General features: G+C 44.1%; 1 protein-coding gene across 1 annotated transcript in view; it reads right to left on the minus strand.

Moving 5' to 3' along the window:
* Positions 1-18,138: 18,138 nt before the first annotated feature.
* The window catches only part of ARHGAP12 (Rho GTPase activating protein 12), a 145,609-nt gene continuing 143,810 nt past the window's right edge, over positions 18,139-19,937 (minus strand). Inside the window, exon 19 of the mRNA XM_078152151.1 lies at positions 18,139-18,843. Coding sequence (XP_078008277.1) covers positions 18,801-18,843 — 43 coding nt within the window. The 3' untranslated portion in view covers positions 18,139-18,800. The remainder of the gene's footprint in view (positions 18,844-19,937) is intronic.

Below are 19,937 nucleotides of genomic sequence, written 5' to 3' on the forward strand. Positions count from 1 at the left end.
GTGCCAAGTTTTGGGATGTGATATTCATGGAATCAAAACCAACCAGAGCAGCTGATGGAAAAATGAGCACAGCTAACCCAAGAAGAGATATGGGGATGTTGTAGAGGGCCTTGATGACCGGAATCGGGGAATTTGGATTTAGTGCGCTAGGCAAAAGTGATCCATTGTCAGTTTATTTAGTAGCAGAGTGATCGGCCTGCAGAATTTTGAGTCGGAGGACTTTAGTCCAAGTACCAGCTTGTGCAATGATGGTCAAGTCCCTTTGCTCCTTGGGGGTCTCTGTTCCTGGGCTGTAAAATGAGGGGGTTCATCTGATGGCTTCTAAAGTCCCTTCCGCCTCGAAATCAACGGTCCTTTTATATATTCATAAGACGACCTTAGATGTGATCTGGTTCAACCTCTTTATTATATAAGGAGGAAAATGAAGCCCAGAAAGGCCAAGGGACCATACAGTGCTCCAGGTCAGCACCTTTCCCACCACTGTACCCCATGGAGCATCTTCTCTGTAACATCCAAAGGCAAAGTCTGTAAGAGTCAGGCCCCCTATGGTAATATTTCTGTCCTCTTCTCTCTTTGCGTCCCAGTCTTCCTCCTCCCTAGCTCCTGAGTAGAATATTTACACATTTAACATCTTATTTTCCACTTGAAATAATTCTGTGTAGGTATACTGAGCTGGAAAAGCACTTATTTTAAACAAAGTTGAGAGAAGAGGAAAGTGACCCTGAAATTTAAATTAAAAATCCCATCAGTAAACATTTACATGGGGCCTACCATATGCCAAGACTCTGCTAGGTGCTGAGAATAATCCAGTAAATATACTGAGCAGTACACGGTGCAGACGCACTTCCTTCCTCCAGGCATCCTGTGGTGAGACCCAAGACAGGTCTTGACAAAAAGCTATTGAAGAAAAGTTCTCTCCTTTCAAGGAGCAGATTGGTCTAAATGCTATTGTTGGAAAGAGGATCATCTACGACTCATTTCCTCCTAGGACAATGTCAGGCCGCCGAGGGTTATGGAGAAGGGAAAGGGTTAATTCTGGCTTTCAGCATCTCCTCTCAGTAACGACGGGAGGGGGTGGGGTGGGGAGAGAATGCATTTCGCCTTAGGAGCAGCTAGCAGTGCCAGGTTTTGTCGTGAGAACGAGCTAGCAAGATGCTAGGGTCTGACCTTTAGAAATGCCTGTGACTTGATTGGCTAGCTAGGCGCCCCTCTCTGCGGAGGTCAGAAGGGCTGTAAATACAGAAGAGAGAGAACAGCCAGGTAATCAAACCGGCCCATTTCCCTGCAATATGTAATGCAATCAGCAAGAAGAAACTGCATGGGAAGCAAAGGACACCTCAGCGCTTAGCCCAAACATTCGATTTCTTTCTGTGCGTTTTCCCTGAATAGGAGAGGAACCTGCATTAATTACCTTACTCCCCAAACAGAATGAAAGCTCGTTAACACTAACGCTAGTGGTGGAGGTGGGAGGGTGTGTCCGTGCGCAGAGGCGGGGGTTTTGGTGTGTACCTGTGGGTGGGCATCTGAGCTTACCTGTGGGTGTCGGGGCATCTGGGGCACCTGCGGGGCGGAGGGACTGTGTGGTGTGGGTTCTGAGTTGGTGGGGCAGGGATTGAAGCAGGGCTCTCTGTGCGTGTGGGTGAGGGGCTGTATGGGCGTAGGAGGTCGAGGCTTCAGTGTCTGCCAGGAAGGGTGTGTCCGCCTAGGTGGCTTTACGGCAGAATGTCGGGAATGACCTATGCTCAGCAGAAGCCACCCCCCGCACCCCACCCCCAGCATCCTCTGCCCTGCGTCTCCCTCCCGTGAATAGTTGGGTTTCCAGCAAGAGAGGGGCCGGCGTGCCTCTGTGCCGAGGTCCAATTAGGCGAGGTCTAGGTGACATCGCGCAGGAAAAAATGGTTTTCTCTTCCTCTCCAGCCGCAGGGGTTGGCTCCTTAGCCACTTTAGCAGGAAGATCTGTTAGGTTTAGAAAAGAAAACCGCAACAACATTCCGACCTGGTTGCTGCAGCTACTAACTAAGAGCTCGAAAACAAGAATGCACCTTCCATGGTGGGGATTTTCTTTTTTTCCATCTAGATAAGGGACTAGAGTAGTATTAAGTTCCGAACCCGCCACCTCAGCAGCGCGGTGTCAGGACATAATTAATGTTTACTTATAATCAGCAGCTTTCTGTGCCAGCAATCAGGGCAGGCTGCGGGCGAGGAGGGGGAGCGGAGCCCCGCGGCTTTCAGCTGTCTGCAACAATAATTACCGAGTGCCGCCGCAGCTCTGAGAGGAAGGACCCCATTTATCCTCCCGGCCGCTCCCCATTGGCCGCCTGGCCCGGGGTAATCCCCGAAGTCACCAATCCCCGCCGTGATTTCCTTACAAAAGCGGGAGAAAAGGAGCAAGGCAAAAAGGGGGGATGGGGACTGGGACGGGGACTGGGACGGGTGGGGAAGAGAAAGCATCCTTGCTCTGCTTTGCGAAAGCCCGGCTGATGGCTTAATTGAGGTTAGAATAAGCCCCAATCAGAGACGTAAAAATCTAACAGGACTACTTAATCTTATATAAATACAGGAGCGATACAAGTGCCTGAGCGCAGAATAATAACTGACTCCAGTCGGGTTTCTATGGAGAATAATCATTAGCCGGGCACAGAACAGATTGGACTCTGAGCAGACGCTGTTTAGCATGCAGGCCCTGGCGGCCGCAGCACCAAAGGGGAGGCTGATTTGAATTTTTTTTCTTTGCTGCTGTCTGCAGAGAAAGCGGCCGTGGTGGCGGCGGCGGCAGGCTTATTCTCTCTCCAGACTGCCCAGGATAAAAATCAATAAGTGTTCAATTTGCAAGGGAGTAGGATTTCTCTCCTTCGCTGTCCCCCACCCCAGAGGTGGAGGTTAGGGGGAGAATTAATAGAAACAAGGAATTCTAAAGCTAGGCTCTTGTAATCAAACTCCATTCTTCAGATGAGGCTAACTGAGGGCCAAAGAGCTTAAATTGATCGTCTAAGTCACACGGCTAGGAAATGGAAGAGCCACAGTCCAACTCCAAAGTCTACTTTCTGTTTTTCCCACTACACCAGACGGTCTTTTCACCAATTACCTGGGAACGCGCAAATCCGGAATTTGGGTGTTTTTACATGAATGCCTCAGTAACCCAATTCACTGACTTTCTTCTGCTCCCCAAAAAAGGCGGGTTCCTTGAAGAAACTAGGCAGAAACTTTCTTTAATCTGGCAGGGAAAGCCTGCCCACGGAAGGAGTCTTAAGACTGCAGCCGGCAGCCCTCTCTAACCTTGGATAGAGGTTTAACCTTCTGGAGATCTGGGGCAACTGATTTTACTGACATTTCAAAGGGTTTAAAGACCTTTGGAATTAACATGACAAAGGCCCCAGGGTGGCCGTGAAGTGTCTGATTTCAGGATTTGTCTGAGCTCTAAGCACTTCCCTTCCAAATGACCTAAAGCTGTGCTTCATTCAGAGCCAGCCCCTTTCTCTTTCCAAAAATGAACTTAAAAAGAAGAGCTGGATCTTGCACTACCGGTTCCTGGCAATGACAGCCAGGGGAAGATTTTCTGGACCAAAAATTAATTCATTTGTGAACAAATGCAAAATCCTTTCGCAAAATCTTAGCCTCCCCTGGATTCTCCCCACGGTTCATCCATGCCAGGATCAACGTGTACTCTGGAATGTCTTCGTTTCTCTGGGCCCCAAACATTGCTGCCGGTGGCTGCTTGTCTGTCCTCTTCGGCACTAGACATTTATTGATCACTTATTGTTTTCAGTGGAATTTTACAGAAGCTCAGAGATAAGGGTTAGGTGGTTTTGTCTTCTCATTTCACAGAGGAGGAGACAGAATCCCACCCAGGTAATCAACTTACCCAAGGTCATAAAAGTAGGAAATGTCAGAGACTTGAAGCCAGGTGTCTGACTCCAAGTGTATACCAACTCTGCTTCTCTAGTCCAATTTCCCTCATTTTTACAAATGAGGAAACTGAGGCTCAAAGACCCCAAATTACCAAGGACAATTTTAAGCTACTGAGAGTGATGTGCAGAATAACAAAGGAATGTTACTGCCTTTGAGGAATTTATGTGGTTGACGATGCAGGACACACACAATAAAAAGATAACTAATCATACAGGGTTGCTTATACTGAATAATAAGTGAGGGGCACAGATAATAAATGTTCCAGGGGTTTAGAGGAGGGAGAAATCATGAAAGACTGGACCTAGGAAGGCCACATGGAGCAGTGAAAGAATTGAGCTGAGCCTTGAAGGTGGATAGGATTTAACAGAGTTATAACTAGGGTGGAGCAATCAGGGCTTTGTGCCAAGGTGCCAACATTTACAGGAAGCTGCAGCACTTGCACTCCTTCCTCAGCACACAATTAGCTGAGCTTAGCATCCAGTTAGCAAAATCAATTCGTTAAAATGGGAAGCTACCAGGTGGTTCAGTTACTCTAAAAGAAAGTCGATTTGAGAACATGCTTGTCCTGAGTGCCAAAATGGCTGCTTATGGATTTGGGATCTAGACAAGCGTAGAAGAATGAGAAGATCCCAGCGAGGAAGAAAAACGTGAGCAATGTCAGGAAAGTAGGAATCCCCAAGGTAGGTTTGGGGGAATAATGCTTAAATCAGTTGGGTTGGAGTTAAGCATAGAAGAGTAATAAGATAAAGTTGCAGAGGCAAGTAGAGACCAGCTTACATAAAGCCTTGAGTGCCAAAATAAGGAATTTTTAACATGATTCTGTAAGCGGTGAGGGATATACTAAAACATTTTGAGTAATCAGGTGGTATGCATAAAGAGATGCTTTTTGGGAAGATTAACCTTGCAATGACACACAAGAAAAAAACTAGAGGCAGAGAGGCTAGCTATATAACTATTGTCATCATCCAGGCACCAGGTGATAAGGGATACTGATGTGGTGGCAGTAGGAAAAGAAGGAAGAAATGAAAGAGGCTAGAAGGAAGAATCAATAGGACTCAGGGATTTTAATAGGCAGGGTGAGGGATGAATGTGCTATAGTCTGTAAAATAAGGGCATTGGACTAGATAGTCTGGAAATCCTCTTCCAGCTCTAAGTCTTATGATCCTAGGTGTCTATGAGGCAGCCTCTAACGTTTACATCACCAGAAAATGGGGGAAAGATATATCAGAGGGAGAGAGAAATCTGGAAGGCTAGATGGTAGGGAGTAACAATAATGAGTTTTATTTTAGAATTGTTGGGTGTAACTTATCCAGAAGATCCAGAAGGAAGAAAGCCATCAGGCTATTGGAAATTCTAGAAGGGACTTTTGTTTGGGAGAGAGATCAGAGCAGAAATAGAGATATAAGGGTTATCAGAGTGGAGCTGTCAATTGGAGCTCTGCAAGCAGATGAGTTTCATTAATTCGCTGTGGATGGAGCAATGTATTGGTGTAGATATTCAGAAAAGTAGTTTGGAGTTTCGCTTAAAAACGTGACTAAAATAGCACCATCCCTGGAGTCAGGAGGACCCAAGTTCAAATCCGGACTCAGATACTTACTAGCTGTGTGACCCTGGGCAAGTCACTTAACCCTCACTGCCTCAAAAAACAAGCAACTAAAAATGAAACTCAAAATTTTTAAAAATTGAATATTAAAAATTGTCTTTATACATAATTGGGAAAAACTAAAATATCATTTAAAAAAGTGACCAAAATGTTCATACCCTATGACCCAGAGATTGCAGTGGTATGTATATTCCCCCAGGATGTCAAAGACAAAAAGGAAGATGTCACATATACTAAAATGTTCATAGTAGTATTTTTTGTGGTATCAAAGTTCTAGAAACAAAGGCACTCATTGATTAGGGAATGGCAAAAACAATTGTGTTAGATAAATATCATAGAGTAGTACTGCTCCATAAGAAACAATGGATATGAAGAATTCAGAGAAGCACGGGAAGACTTACCTGAACTGATGCAGAGTGAGAGAAATGGAACCCAGAAAATAGCATATGCAATGACTCTAACACAGTAAATGAAAGCAACAACAAAAGAAATCGAAGGCTATATTATTACAAAGGCCTAGTTTAGCCCTGGAGAAAATGCAGCTTTCTTCCTCCATTTAGAGGTGGGGGACTATGAGTGTGGAAGATGGGGCATAATGGCGGACCCGGTCATTGTGCTGGTTATCCTTGCTGAACAGTTCTTTCTTTTTCTCTTTGTTACAAGAGATGGATCACTGGGTAAGGGAGAGACTCTGTATTTGGAGACGAATGTAGTACAACAATAGAAGCTACACACACACACACACACACACACACACACATATGCACGTGCACGCTCTCCAAGGGTGAGAAAAGAAAGAATGGACAACAGAAGGTGGAGAGCTGAGCTCCGGGTTCAGTGTTTTTCTTTCATTTTTTCCCAGCCAGTAAGGGGTAGGTGCCCACTAGACAAAGGATGGTACTGGCCCACTCCTCAAAAGCTGCAATGGTCCTCCTGACTCCAGGGCCAATGCTCTTTCCCCCCCCTTTTTTTAATATATCCCTTTATTACTATAAATGTAATGTTCCAACAAATATTAATAAACATAATAAAAAGCAAAAATAGAATAAATCTCCAAATAAAATTTATATTTTGATTAAAAAGAAAAATATACTTAAAAAAGATAGATACCATTATGCATGAAATATTGGAAGACCTAGAGAAAGGCCTTCAGTGTTTTGGGTAGATCCTCTGTGGAGGATTTATGGAAGCTCCTGGACAAGAATCACACAAGATAGACTTAGGTGATCATCCACATTGGTGGAAGGAACACCCACATTAAAGAGATCATAGATTCATTATCAAAGAAGCATGAATTTTAACACATTTTTAAAAAATTTGCTCCGTTTCCTATTTTGAATAATGATTCACTTCCTTTGGGTTTTTGCTGTTGTTGGAGCCAACGTGTATGCTGTTTTTTTTATTTCGATGATTTTATTTTACATCAATTCATTTAGAGCTTTCCATGTTTGCTCATCTCCTTCATATTTTATGGTTAGATGATATTCTATTACACTAATATACCACATCAGTCAATCCTCAGTGGTTGAACTCTTCCCTTTCTTTGGAAGGCAATACCAACCTTCCAGTTTCATTGGAATTCTTCTTGACTCCTTACACATAGCACCTCCAGGATATATATCTTTTAAGGCCCTTCCCAACCCAGCCTTAATCTATCTTTCCAGCCTTATTGGATAGCACTCCCCTCTCTCCCCCATCATCCAGTCAAATTGGACTTCTCTGTACTTTATGTACCACACTCAGTCTCCTGTTTCTGTGCCTTTGCATTGGCCATCTCTCATGCCTGAAATGTGTTCCCTCCTCTCCCATGCTTCATAGACTCCTCTTTCTTCAAGACACAGCAGAAGCATTTTCTACACCCCCTCCCAAAACTACCATTCTCTTTATATTGAGTCTGTGTATACATACACACACATACATATAGACGCACTTCTTGCCTCCCCTATTAGAATATAAGTTCTTTGAGAGTAGGGATAGTTTGTTTTGTTTTGTTTGTTTGTTTGTTTTGGTATTTGAATCTCTGGTACCTAGTATGATAAAAATCCTGGAGAGGTGGACTGAAGCCACGAGGTGGAGAGCTTTGAATATCATATCAGACAAAGTGTTTGTTCGGGTTTTGTTTTTGTTTTTCAGTAGGTGATAATGAATCATTAAAGGTAATACAAGGGACTAACAAGGTCTGTTAGCGCATTAGGAAGATTACTTTGGTATATGTGTGAAGAATGAATTGGGGGAGGGGAGAAATTACCATTACAATAGTCAAGTGAAAGATAATTTAGGACCCAAATTAAGGTGATGGCAGTGTGAGGAGAAAGGAGTAGACAGATTGGTCAGAGATACTGGGGAGATAGAAAGAATAGGATGTGGCTGCTGATTGGATGTGGGGGTTATGGGCAAAGGCAGGGTCAAAAATGACTGCCAACCTTTGAATATGGATGAGTAGGACAATAACGATGCCATCAACAGAAGTAGAGTGGAAAGGCAAGTTTTAGGAGGAAGGAGATGATTTCAGATTTGAATATTGGAGCTTGAAGCATCTTTGGGATATTTGGGTGGAGATGTCCAGCAGGCAGTCGTTAAAAATGTGGGGAGTGGAGTTCAGGGAAGAAGGTGTGTGTGTGTGTGTGTGTGTGTGTGTGTGTGTGTGTGTGTGTGTTTCTGCATAGAGGTGATCAATGGATCAGAGATCTAGAGATGAAAGGAGCTACAGAGACCAATTACTTCAACCCCCTCACTCTATACAGGAAGAAATGGAGTCCCAGGGAGGTTAAATCACTTCTTCCATCTCTTCTTCCTCCTTGTCCTCCTCCTCCTCCTCCTCATCAACAACAAGCATTAAGTTCTTATTAAGTGCCAAGCATGGTGCTGGGGATACAAAGGAAGGTAAAAACGTCAGGATCAAACGTCACAGACAAGATGTGAACCCATGTCAAAGGACTCCAGAGCTTCTAAGCCATGGAAATAAATGAGATTGCCCAGGGGGACTGGAGAAAGGGAGAGAAGAGCCAATGAGGGAGCACTGGAGGATGGCCACAGTTAAGGGTGACAGAAGGAAGATGTTGCTGGTCCCTTGTTATCAAAGAGGTCCCATGGTGTCAGGAGGGTGATGTCTTGACTTGCAGGGCTGTGCTAAGGTACCAGCTTCACTCTCTCCTCCAGAGTCATCAGAGTCCATAAAAGAGACAAAGAAGGACTGGTCTTCCTCTGAGAGAGAGAGAGACAGAGACAAGAGACATAGGAAGAGAGAGAGAGAAGAGAGGCAGAGAGAGACAGGGAGGGGGAGGGAGAGAGAGAGAGAGAGAGAGAGAGAGAGGAGAGAGAGAGAGAGAGAGAGAGAGAGAGAGGGGAAAGAGAAAGAGGGAGAGACAGACAGACAGAGAGATTATAGAGAAGGATTTAGAAGAAACCATCATTGGCTTTGGCAGCTAGGTCACTGGTGATCTTGAAGATGAGCCATTTCAGAAGTGTGGTGAGTAGAAGCTAAATTTCAGGGTTAAGAAGTGAGTGGTTAGTGAATAAGTGCAGACAGTCCATTCTTAATAAATGTTTATTGAATTTAATTTAACCTAATGACAAATCTGGATTGCTGGGTAGTTGATCTGATTGATTGTGAGGAAATTAGCCATTAATCTGACAAATTAAATCCATCACAACGTGTTTGATCCCAGGAGCAGATGCTGACGGGAAGAGAAGCTTCCTCCAGCCTTGGAGGAGAGCTCCACAATGGGGCGACAGAGATTGATTCCTGATTTGCTTTGGAGCTTGGAAAATGGTTTTTCCTTCCCTTTATACAATAGGGACAGCTCCTCTATGTGCACAGTCCATGACCATAGGGCAGAGGAGCTGGTCTGAGCTCGTTAAGCACATGATCTTGGAAATGCTAAACATGAAAAGGCCCCTTGGAAATTCCCATGACAAATTCTTTCCCCTTCGGCCAGCACTCCCTGCAAAGGATCCACCTGAATGTTTCTGATCAAATGATGCACAACAGCTGACTCCGAATGGGGCCTCTCCCCATGTGCCTGTAAGATGCCAGAGGGAAGAAAGAAGAAGTGCATGGAAAGCTTCGTATAAATAAGTCAGAAAGCCGCTGCTCTGCATTGATTCCATTCCCCCAGCGATGACCTTCACCCAGACAGGCTTCCCGAGCTCTGTCCTTTTCGGCTGGTGAAGCCTTCCAATAATTGCCACCTTCACAGATAGCCAGCACAGACACAACCAGGTCTGTGTTTCAGTTCAAAAGCCTTTCCTGGCTTCCAGGCAGAGAGAGATGGCCCAATTCATGACATCTATGTCTGGGAGATAGGAAGAAGAGAGGGGTGGAGCACAGCCTGGAGAGGGAGGCCCATGCAGAGTCCCTGCCCAACGGAGCAACACCTGGGCTAGGAGGGGTCCAATCCAATCCAATAATCCATTAAATATTCATTAAGCACTTACTATGTGCCAAGCACTGCTAGAAGAAAGGAAAAGGAGGAGAGATAAAGTATCTTAGAGAAATGAGCTAGTCCTGGTTTGACTAACAGCTAGTCCTTGCTTGTCTAATATGTTTCTGCCTAGCCTTGAAGTACAGCCCGCTTGGCAGAGCTAAAAAAAAAATTTTGTAATCTAATTATTTAAAAAACAGCAGAGAAAAGGCTGGTGCTGGAGTCAGGAAGCTCTGAGTTCAAGTTCTTCCTCTGACACATACTGTCGGTGTGACCATGGCCAAGTCTTTTAATCTCTTGGTGCTCCGGGTTAAGTCTTTATAGTTATAGGTGAGCGTCTGATCTGCCTTGGTGGAGGGAGTTTCCATTCAAGGAGTACCTCACACTGATAAAATCAGAGTCACAATCAATGAACACGCATTAAGCACCTACTATATGCTTGACACTGTGCTAAACCCCAGGAATATAAAGGCTCTCGAGGAACTTACAATCTAACTGGGGAGACAACATATCAAAAAAACCTCCAAAGGGGGTTAGGGAAATCATGTGAGGAGGTGAGAGTTTCAGAGTTGATTTTACCTTGCCAAAATATACCCTTATTAATCACCACATGTGAATTATACCAGTAGAGTTTAAACACGTTGGACATGTTTTGGCTGCGTCGAGGCAGCTAGATAGCAAGGTAGATAAAGCGCTGGGTCCAGAGTCTAGAAGATTTGAGTTCAAATCTGACCTCAGACACTTACTAGCTATGTGACCCTGGGCAAGTCACTTAACCGGATTTGCCTCAGTTTCCTCAACTGTAAAATGGGGATAATATCAGCACCTATCTCCCAGAGTTGTTGTGAGTCTCAAATGAGATATTTGTAAAACACTTAGCGCAGTGCCAGGTACACAGTAGGCACTTAATGTTTCATTTCCTTCCTTCCTTCCTTCCCCCTGCTTCCACTTTTCCTCCTTTCCTTCCTTCTTTCCTTTTTTTCTTCCTTCTTTCTTTCCTATGCACCCAAACTCTGAGTGACATTTGGGTCTCCATGAAATTGAAACTGAGGGCCACTATAAATTCATCACCTTGGAGTTGGATTTGAGCGAACTCTAGATTTACTACATCCTACAACGGTTCAGTCCCTGAAAATACTAGTATTGTCATTGACTTGATAATAACGTGGCTAGTTCTAAGCCCAAAACTCTGACTTCTGGACAAATAAAGTTGACTAAAATGTTTTGAATCACTGATTTTAAGACTTCATTTCTGGATAGCTAACAGGTTTCTATTGCTATCAATAAAAAATTCATGCAGCCTACACACGTGCATTTTTCATCTTGTGGCCTACTACTGAAATGACTCAGATGGAAAGGGTTCACTGGGAAAAACACTTGCTTTAATATCAGAGGACCAGAGTTCAAATCCTGCTTCTGTCACCCAATACCTTGTGACCTTGGGTAATTTGTTTAACCTCTGTGGGCTTCAGGGTCCCTTCTATATCTCTAATCCTATGCTCTTCAAATAGGCCATCCTACTCATTTTGTATATGGAGGAAACAGAATCCCAGAGAAGTGGAATGATTTACCCAGAGCCACACAGCTATTTAGGACAGTTAAGTGGTGCAGTGGATAGAATGCTGGGCCTGTAATTAGGAAGAAGTGAGTTCAAATCCAGCCTCAGACACTTACTAGCTGTGTGACCCTGGGCAAGTCACTTCACTGTTTGCCTCAGTTTACTCATCTGTCAAATGAGCTGGAGAAGGAAATGGCAAACCACTCCAGCATCTCTGCCAAGAAAACTTCGACTGGTGTCAGAAAGAGCCGGACATGACCAGACAGTAACAATAACACAGCTAGTTAGTGGCAGATTAAGGATTAGAACTCAGGCTTCCCGACTCCTGGTTCTGTGCTCTGGGGGAACATGTTCACTGTTTCGCCATTGCTCAGACAATCCCGCTTCTCTTACAGTCTGGTGAAAAGCTCTGCTTCGCTTCGGTAGCAAAAGCTTGGTTCCTGGCCTGAGAATACTCACTGGGAAAGCAGCTTTCCTGCCCAGGCGAGGTTTCCAGCAGGAGATGAATGTGTTCCACATGGGCCTAGCGGACAATATGTCTTTCCACTCACTTTTGATCTACAGATGCAGAATCTTACCTCATGAGACAGCAGTGTGTAAATCATCACCCCACAGATTCGATGGGAGCCAGCCATCTCCGAGGGTCATGGGCCTGCGTTCAGTACTGGGCTTTTCCCAATGGAAACTTTATTGTTGTTTTAGCTTTTGTATTTTGGCTCTTGGTGAGCTCGCTGTCTTGACTCATCTAATTGTACCAATTAGGCCCAACCTCATGTGCTGATAAAAGTCACCACCCTTATAGCATGTGACTAGACTGTACGGTCCCTGAGGGCAGGAATTATGTCCTATACAACGATACAGTTTTATATCCAGCACAGTACCCAGCATGATGATTTGCACACAGTAAGTGCTCAATAAATATTTATTGAATTCATTTGGCTGGGAGGGGGATGGAGAAGGGGGGGGAGGGTCAGCAAACTGCCTTGAAATATTTCCCTGCCCTGGCACTGAGGACATAGAGAACCAGCCTTAGGGAGGTGATGGATCTAAAGCAAATTATATTGTGTCCCCTACACGCTTCCATCATTTACGCAAACAAGTGGAATCAGGCACAAGGAAATGTTACCCCCAAAGGAGTAACATGTAAGGAAGAATGTGTGAAAAGGGAAGGCTTTTAACTTCTGTGAAGTTTTAAGACCTGGTATCTAAGAGCCTCAGGTCTTCTTTAGCGGAAGCTGTCTTCTTCCCAAGTCAATCAATAAACATTTATTAAGCACCTCCTATTTTCCAGTCATGGACAGGTAAAGGGTGCAGTAATAGGATGCCAGGCCTGGAGTCAGGAACACTCATCTTCATGAGTTCAAATCTCAGATACTTCCTAGCTGGGTGACCCTGGGCAAGTCACTTAACCCTGTTTGCCTCAGTTTCCTTATCTGTAAAATGAGCTGGAAAAGGAAATGGCAAACCACTGCAGTATCTCTACTACAAAAACCCCAAATGGAGTCGCAAAAGATTGGACATGACGACTGAAAAGTGATTGAACAACAACAAAAAGTGCCAGTCACCTTCTTAAGCATTGGGTATACAAAGAATGAAACAATTCCTACCCTCAAGGAGCTTCCATTCTACCCTTCCATTGCAGCCGCCATCTTCTTCCCTTCTCATGCATCCCTGAACACTGTAAGCATCAACAGCATGGGGCAGAGTCCTTGATCCATGTGACCGTGATTGAGGAACTGACAGCTCTGTTCTCTTCATCACTGGCCTGGAATTGCCACCATAGTCAGCCAGGGTTAAGGCAAGGTCCTGGGTACACAACTCGCCCCTATCACATTCTATCTTCTAGCATTCTAACTTGGGTTCATGTCTTATTCCTCCTAATACACTAGGAACTCCTGGAAGGCAGGGTTGCTTTAAAAAAAATTGTATTCCCAGCCCCTACCAACAGTGTCTTTCATATAGTAGATGATTAATAAATATTGGTTGAATTAAATGCCAGTGTTAAAGCATACATGTTATCCTGGAGGAAAGTCAGAGATGGGAGCTAAGCACCTTTTACATATTGGCAAAAATTAGCTTATCAGGTTGGCCAAAGGTCATGGGAAGGATCATAAGAATAAGAGATGGAAAAGGCTTAGTAGGTCATTTAATCCAACCTCCTCACTTTTACAGATGAGAAAACTGAGGCCCAGAAAAATCTGCAAATTTGGGCAAAGTCAGCGGTTTGCCCAAGGTCACCAGTGGTAAGTGGAAGATGGTGGGGCTTTGACTCCAAACCCAGTGCTCTATCTCCAGGACACTGGACCTTGTAGGACAAGAGTGGCTTCTCACTGTGCTCTGGGGAACGGCATACAGGACGTGTCCATTTTGATGGGGATGGGGAGAATGAGGAGGAGGGTTCTGATCAGAGAAAGCAGGCCTAGGAATGTCCTGAGTGGTCAGCTGGAAGCAAGAGGTCCCCTCATAGAGCCCTGGAAAGATATGTGTGCATTGGGAAGAGGGGATGGGAACTGACAATCCTAGGCCAGCCCCAATGACAATTTTTGCCTAAGAAATGACATGCATTTACATAACAGCAGTCCTCCAGAAGGGATTTCATAAGCCTTAGTGCACGGAAACCCCCACTTGCCAATGAGATGGGATTAGTGTCCTCCGAATGTCAAGGATAGAAAGTTGTGCTTCCCGGACTGAAAAGAAGAGAAATAAATCTGGACATCTGGGGGAAATTAAAGAGCTGGCCCAAGCCAGCAGTTCCCAAACTTCCTTTTCTTTTTTTTAATCTCATGATTCTTTTACTCCTCCAGGTTCCTGTATTTCTTTTATCTTCCACATTTCCTCTCCACTGGGAGACAGAAGGAGGGCAGTTGTCCACATATTTGGTCTTGCCCAGGTCAACACCAGATATCCATTTGGAACAAACGTGTCACCCTTCCAGGACTTCCAAGCTGAGATGGAGGCCAAGGGAGGATTGGGAGATGAAAGGACTGATTGAGGGCACCAGCAAATGAAGCCCCCAAATGGAAAGCAGGACTTGCCTAAGGTTACACAAATTGTAAGCTTTAAGGGCAGGATTTGAACCCAAGCCTTGTGACTAAGCTCTTTCTACTGCACTACAATACTTTCCTAATTAACCTTTCCAAGTCTCTTTCCTCACCTATAAAATGAGGGAATAGATTGAATGGTTTCTCAGGTCCCTTCTGGCCTGAAGTCTATGATTCTTGAATTCTTCCTATGACAGTTGCATTTTTTAGAAAAGCCTGAGCCCAAAGGAAAGATGATCTAATCCAGGGGTGGGGAGCCTGCAGTCTCCAGGCCACAGGTTCCCTGCCCTCGGATCAGTCAGCTAGGAAGGGAGGACATGTTATCCTGGAAGATAGTCAGAGATGGGAGCTAAGCACCTTTCACATGTTGGCAAAAATTAGCTTATTAGGTTGGCCAAAGGTCATGGGAGGGATCATAAGAATAAGAGATGGAAAAGGCTTAGTAGGTCATTTAATCCAACCTCCTCACTTTTACTGAGGCCCAGAAAAATCTACAGATTTGCAATTGCTTCCTCAATGATGCATCAGCATCATTGACCAGGCCTGCAACCTCCCCTGGTGCTTGAGGAAGAATACTGATTAATTACTTTCTGTGTTTTCAGAAGGTGATTGTGGAAGAGGAGAGAAGGAGGTTTGTGAAAAGAAAAGTGAAAGGTTTTCTTCAAATAAAAAATTATTTTAAAATAATCTCCCAGGCTCCTAATTCATCATTACTTTACAGAGTTTCTTCTGCCTTTGAAATCATACCACTAGATGGTTCAGTAGATGAAGCACTGCCCTGGAGTCAGGAGGATCTGAGTTCAAATTCGACCTCAGACACTTACTGGTTGTTTGATGCTGGGCAAGTCACTTAACTCCTACTGTCTCAACAACAACAACAAAAAAACCACACCATACCATGTAAACCTGGACCTGCTGGGTCCTCACCAATGTCTGCCTCTACATGAGCAAGGGGTGCTGCTGTACCAGAGATAAAAGGCATTTCCATGGAAGAAGGCTGGGACTCAAGAGTTAACCTTCCAAACCGAACTAATTAAACTGATATTTGTTAATCTTCAATGCCTAGTGTGTAGGCCTGAGGGAGATACAATGGTAGATAAGACATAGAGTTCCCTTCCAAGAGCTTACGGTTATTATTTTAAAATAGTAATAGATATAACATGGTTCTGCCTTCTAAGAGCTTACGATCTAGATCGGACAGATGCATAAATAACTATGAGACAGAGTAGAAGGCCCTTCTCTGATGCCTAATGAATGGTATAATGATAAGGATAATGATAATAATCAAATAAACACTAGCTAGCATTTGTATGACACTTTAAGCTTTGCAAAGCTCTTTACATCTGTTAAGGGCAGCTAAGTGGTGCGGTGGATAGACTGCAGGGCCTGGAGTCAGGAAGACCTGAGTTCAAATCTGGCTTCACACACTTGCAGGCTGTGTGACCCTGGGGAAGTCATTACTCCAGTATTTTTGCCAAGAAAACCCCAAAGGGAGGTTAGACATGACGAATAAAGACTGAACATGTGTTATCTTATTTGTTCCTCACAACAGCCCTGGAGTAAGTGCTATTATTATCCCTATTTGACAGAGAAGGAAACTGAGGCTGAGAGATTTAGTGGTTTGTTCAGGGTCACACAGCCAGTAAGTGGCCAGGGCAGGGTCTGAGCTCAAGTCTTCCAGATTCCAAGTCCAGCACTTTAACAGGGCCAGTGATCCTTCTATGCTGTAAAGATTTTAGTATAATCTAGTGACGGGACGCACGAGCCTCAGCCCCAAACTAAGTCTGGAGAAACTCATCCCCAGACTGACTTCAGGGTGACCTTGAAGTCTTGAAGTCTAAGAGTTGTAAATTGTGTCGACGGAATGAGTCATCGTTTGGTCATTTTCAGTCCTGTCCGACTCTTTGTGACCTCACCTTGGGGTTTTCTTGGCAAAGATACTGGACTGGTTTGCCATTTCCTTCTCCAGCTCATTTTACAGATGAGGAAACTAAGGCAAACAGGGTGAAGTGACTTGCCCAGGGTCACATGGCTGGTAAGTGTCTGAGGCCAGATTTGAACTCATGAAGATGAGTCTTCCCAATTCCAGGCCAGGCACTCTATGCACTGTGACACCACCTAGCTGCCCCTAATAAAATGAGTATCCATAGACATGCCATATTCTTGAACTGTCCGAGCACAGAATGAAGTTGATATATTTGTGACTGTTCCTACACCAACGTTTTTCAAATGTTGTCCAGGCCAAGCTAGGCCAACTTCCCTTTAGCCCCCAGAGGTCTCAGGGGTTGGGTCCCCCACAAGACGGTAAAGGTGCTGAGCACACTTCGCTACACAAAGTCTTGACCTTCCTCAATCAGGGAAAGAATGCAGCCCCTACCTCCACCTGCCATGCCAAATAAACATGCACTCTGCACCTCTGCCAGGCTCCAGGCTCTCTCTCAAGCTCACTCTTTTATAGATGAAAAGAAGGGCTGGGAGCAAATTTAAAAGGCCGCCTGGAGAGATAGTTATGATTTTTAAGAGCTAATGCTACCACCCACGGCTCATTGTTTATTAGCTGCTTTTACTCGCCACTGCTCTAGTAAATTGTGTATGAGCAGGAAAGCAAGCTGTCTACGTGACCATCATGGGCTGCAGTTACACCAAAATGCTGAGAAGGATATGAAGGTGGGGTTTAAGGAAGATTCTGACCTCCTTGTGGGTAGTTAATGTTGGGATCTCCAGGCCAAACAAAGGCCAGAGAGGGATGGATGACGTGGGGAGTCGGTGTGTCTTGGTATGTAATGGCACCCACAGCTGCATAGAGAATTGAGCAAAGAGAGAAACTCCGGTTAGGGAGGCAAACGTAACCAAAGTTATGGATATTTCCAATGGGCCAGAATCCTCAAGGGGCAGTCTCTGAAGACCATGAGGCCCCAACAGTTCAAGAGGAAGAGAAAAGGAGAAAAGGGTACTTGGGTGTCTTTTGGCTCAGGCCTGCGATTTCATCTGCATGGGGACCACCAAGTATGGGAACTCACTTCACCAATGCAACTTTACACCTGTGGGTGATTATTATTTAAAATAGAGATAGATATGACATGGTTCTGCCTTCTAAGAGCTTATGATCTAGATCAGACAGATGCATAAATAACTATGAGACAGAATAGAAGGCCCTTCTCTGATGCCTAATGAATGGTATAATGATAAAGATAATGATAATAATCAAATAAACACTAGCTAGCATTTGTATGATACTTTAAGCTTTGCAAAGCTCTTTACATCTGTTAAGGGCAGCTAAGTGATTAAGTAACTTGTCCCCTGTCATACTACTAGGAGGTTTCAGAGGCAGAATTTCCCAACTCTAAGACTAGCCCACAGTGCACTCTACCCCATGAGCATCTGACTCTGTAATGATGAATTAGGAGCCTGGGAGATTATTTTAAAATAATTTTTATTTGAAGAAAACCTTTCACTTTTCTTTTCACAAACCTCCTTCTCTCCTCTTCCCCAATCACCTCCTGAAAACACAGAAAGTAATTAATCAGTATTCTTCCTCAAGCACCAGGGGAGGTTGCAGGCCTGGTCAATGATGCTGATGCATAATTGAGGAAGCAAACAATCCCAGGCTGTATTGACTTCCAATACTGGAGAAACAAAGGAGAGAACAATGGAGAGAGATCAAGGGGAAGAGGGAAAAAGGAGGAAAAAAGCAGAGATCCTCAGATTTCCCTGCTTAGATACTGGGGGTAGGGCAAAGGGGTTGGGGGAAAATATTATTAGATCAACTAATTCAATTCAATTTAACAAATAGTGATCAAACACTGACAATGTGCAAGGTGCCATCCCAGGTTCTGGGGACACAAAGTTTAAAAAAAAGAGGCCTACATTTTACTAGGGAAGGAAGAAAAAATCATTTATTAAGTGCTTACTATATGTCAGGCACAGTGCTAAGTGCTGGGGATACAAATATAAGCCAAAGGAAAAAAAAAGGTAAAGCTTGCCTTCAAGAAGCTTACATTTTAAAGGGAGAGGACAATGGAAAGGAACACATGAATAAATGCCAAGTGTGTACAAATTAGAGTCAGACTGCACTGTAGTGGGCCAGAGACATGTTGTCTAAGGACAAGAGAAGAGGCTGATGATGTTTCTGGCCACCATATTTCTCAAAGACCATCTGGAAGGCTTGCAGTCAGAATCAGTGAAGGGAGGACCCTCCTCAATATCATCTCAGACCTTTGAAGTATGGAGGCAAATATAATCAATCCATCACCATTTCCTGTTGTTCATTGATACAGATGTAACTTTTCTGTTCTCGTGTCCCTGTGTCTTAGAGAGGAACAGAATTTCAATAATGTTGGCATTATGACAAAGGAAGAAAGAGTTAGATCAAAGGAAAGTCCCATTAATTTTGAACCTGAAGGAGAATATACACCATCCCCCCCCCCATCCATGTATAAATGAGACTGTTTTCTGATGATTTGCAAAGATATACAGGAAAGTATCACCAATTCCATTTTGTCCTCTGTGAAAATAGGTGATTAGGACTGGTTATTTGTGTCAACTTTAATTTCCCTCCTGATAACAGTGGAATAAGAGCCTTTATTACAATCTCTTTACTGAAATCCTCTCACTAAAACAAAGGTTAAATGATTTTCCCAGGCTCCCCTGGTATCTGAGGCTGGATTTGAACTCAGGTCTTTCTGACTCCCAATCTAGCATTCTATCTGCTTTGCTACTTAGCTGCTTTTGGCTGTCAAGGGAAGAAAAGAGAACCCACAATAAGGGAGAATATGAAAGGATAAAGGCATAGGCATGGGCTTAAGGGAGCGAAGGGAAACTAAGGCAGAAGATTGTGTTCATCAAAGAACCTCAAAGCTTAAGATTCCAGAGATGGTGCATCATGTTTAGGGGACCTCCACCTCAGGGGGTTACCCCTGGAGAACACTTAGATTGCTTCATTCCTTGGCTGTCCTCCCACATCCACTCTTCACCCTCCAGATCGGTAGGCCAATCAATTCAATATAAGTCTATCAAATATCTACTACTTATAAAGGACTGTAATGGACTGTGGAGGTCATGGAGGCCCCTAGGTGGCACAGTGGAGAGGGTGCTGAAGCTGGAGTCAGGAAGACCTGAGTTCAAATGTGGCCTCAGACCCTTACTAACTGTATGACCCTGGGAAAGTCATTGAACTTCTGCCTCAGTCTCACCTTATAAAATGGGGATATTAGTAGCACCTATCTACCAAGGTAGTTGTGAGGATCAAACAAGATAACCATTTTAAAGTGCCTGGCACATAGTAAGAGCTATTATTGTTATTAGTATTAGCACCTACCTCCAAGAGTTTTTGTGAGAATAAAGAGTTAACATTTGTAATTTTGCTTTGAAAACCTTAAAGTCCTATATAAATGGTAACTATT

The sequence above is a fragment of the Phascolarctos cinereus genome, unplaced genomic scaffold, assembly GCF_003287225.1.
Source record: "Phascolarctos cinereus isolate Bilbo 61053 unplaced genomic scaffold, phaCin_HiC Scaffold_1;HRSCAF=81, whole genome shotgun sequence".
Classification (NCBI taxonomy): Eukaryota; Metazoa; Chordata; class Mammalia; order Diprotodontia; family Phascolarctidae; genus Phascolarctos; species Phascolarctos cinereus.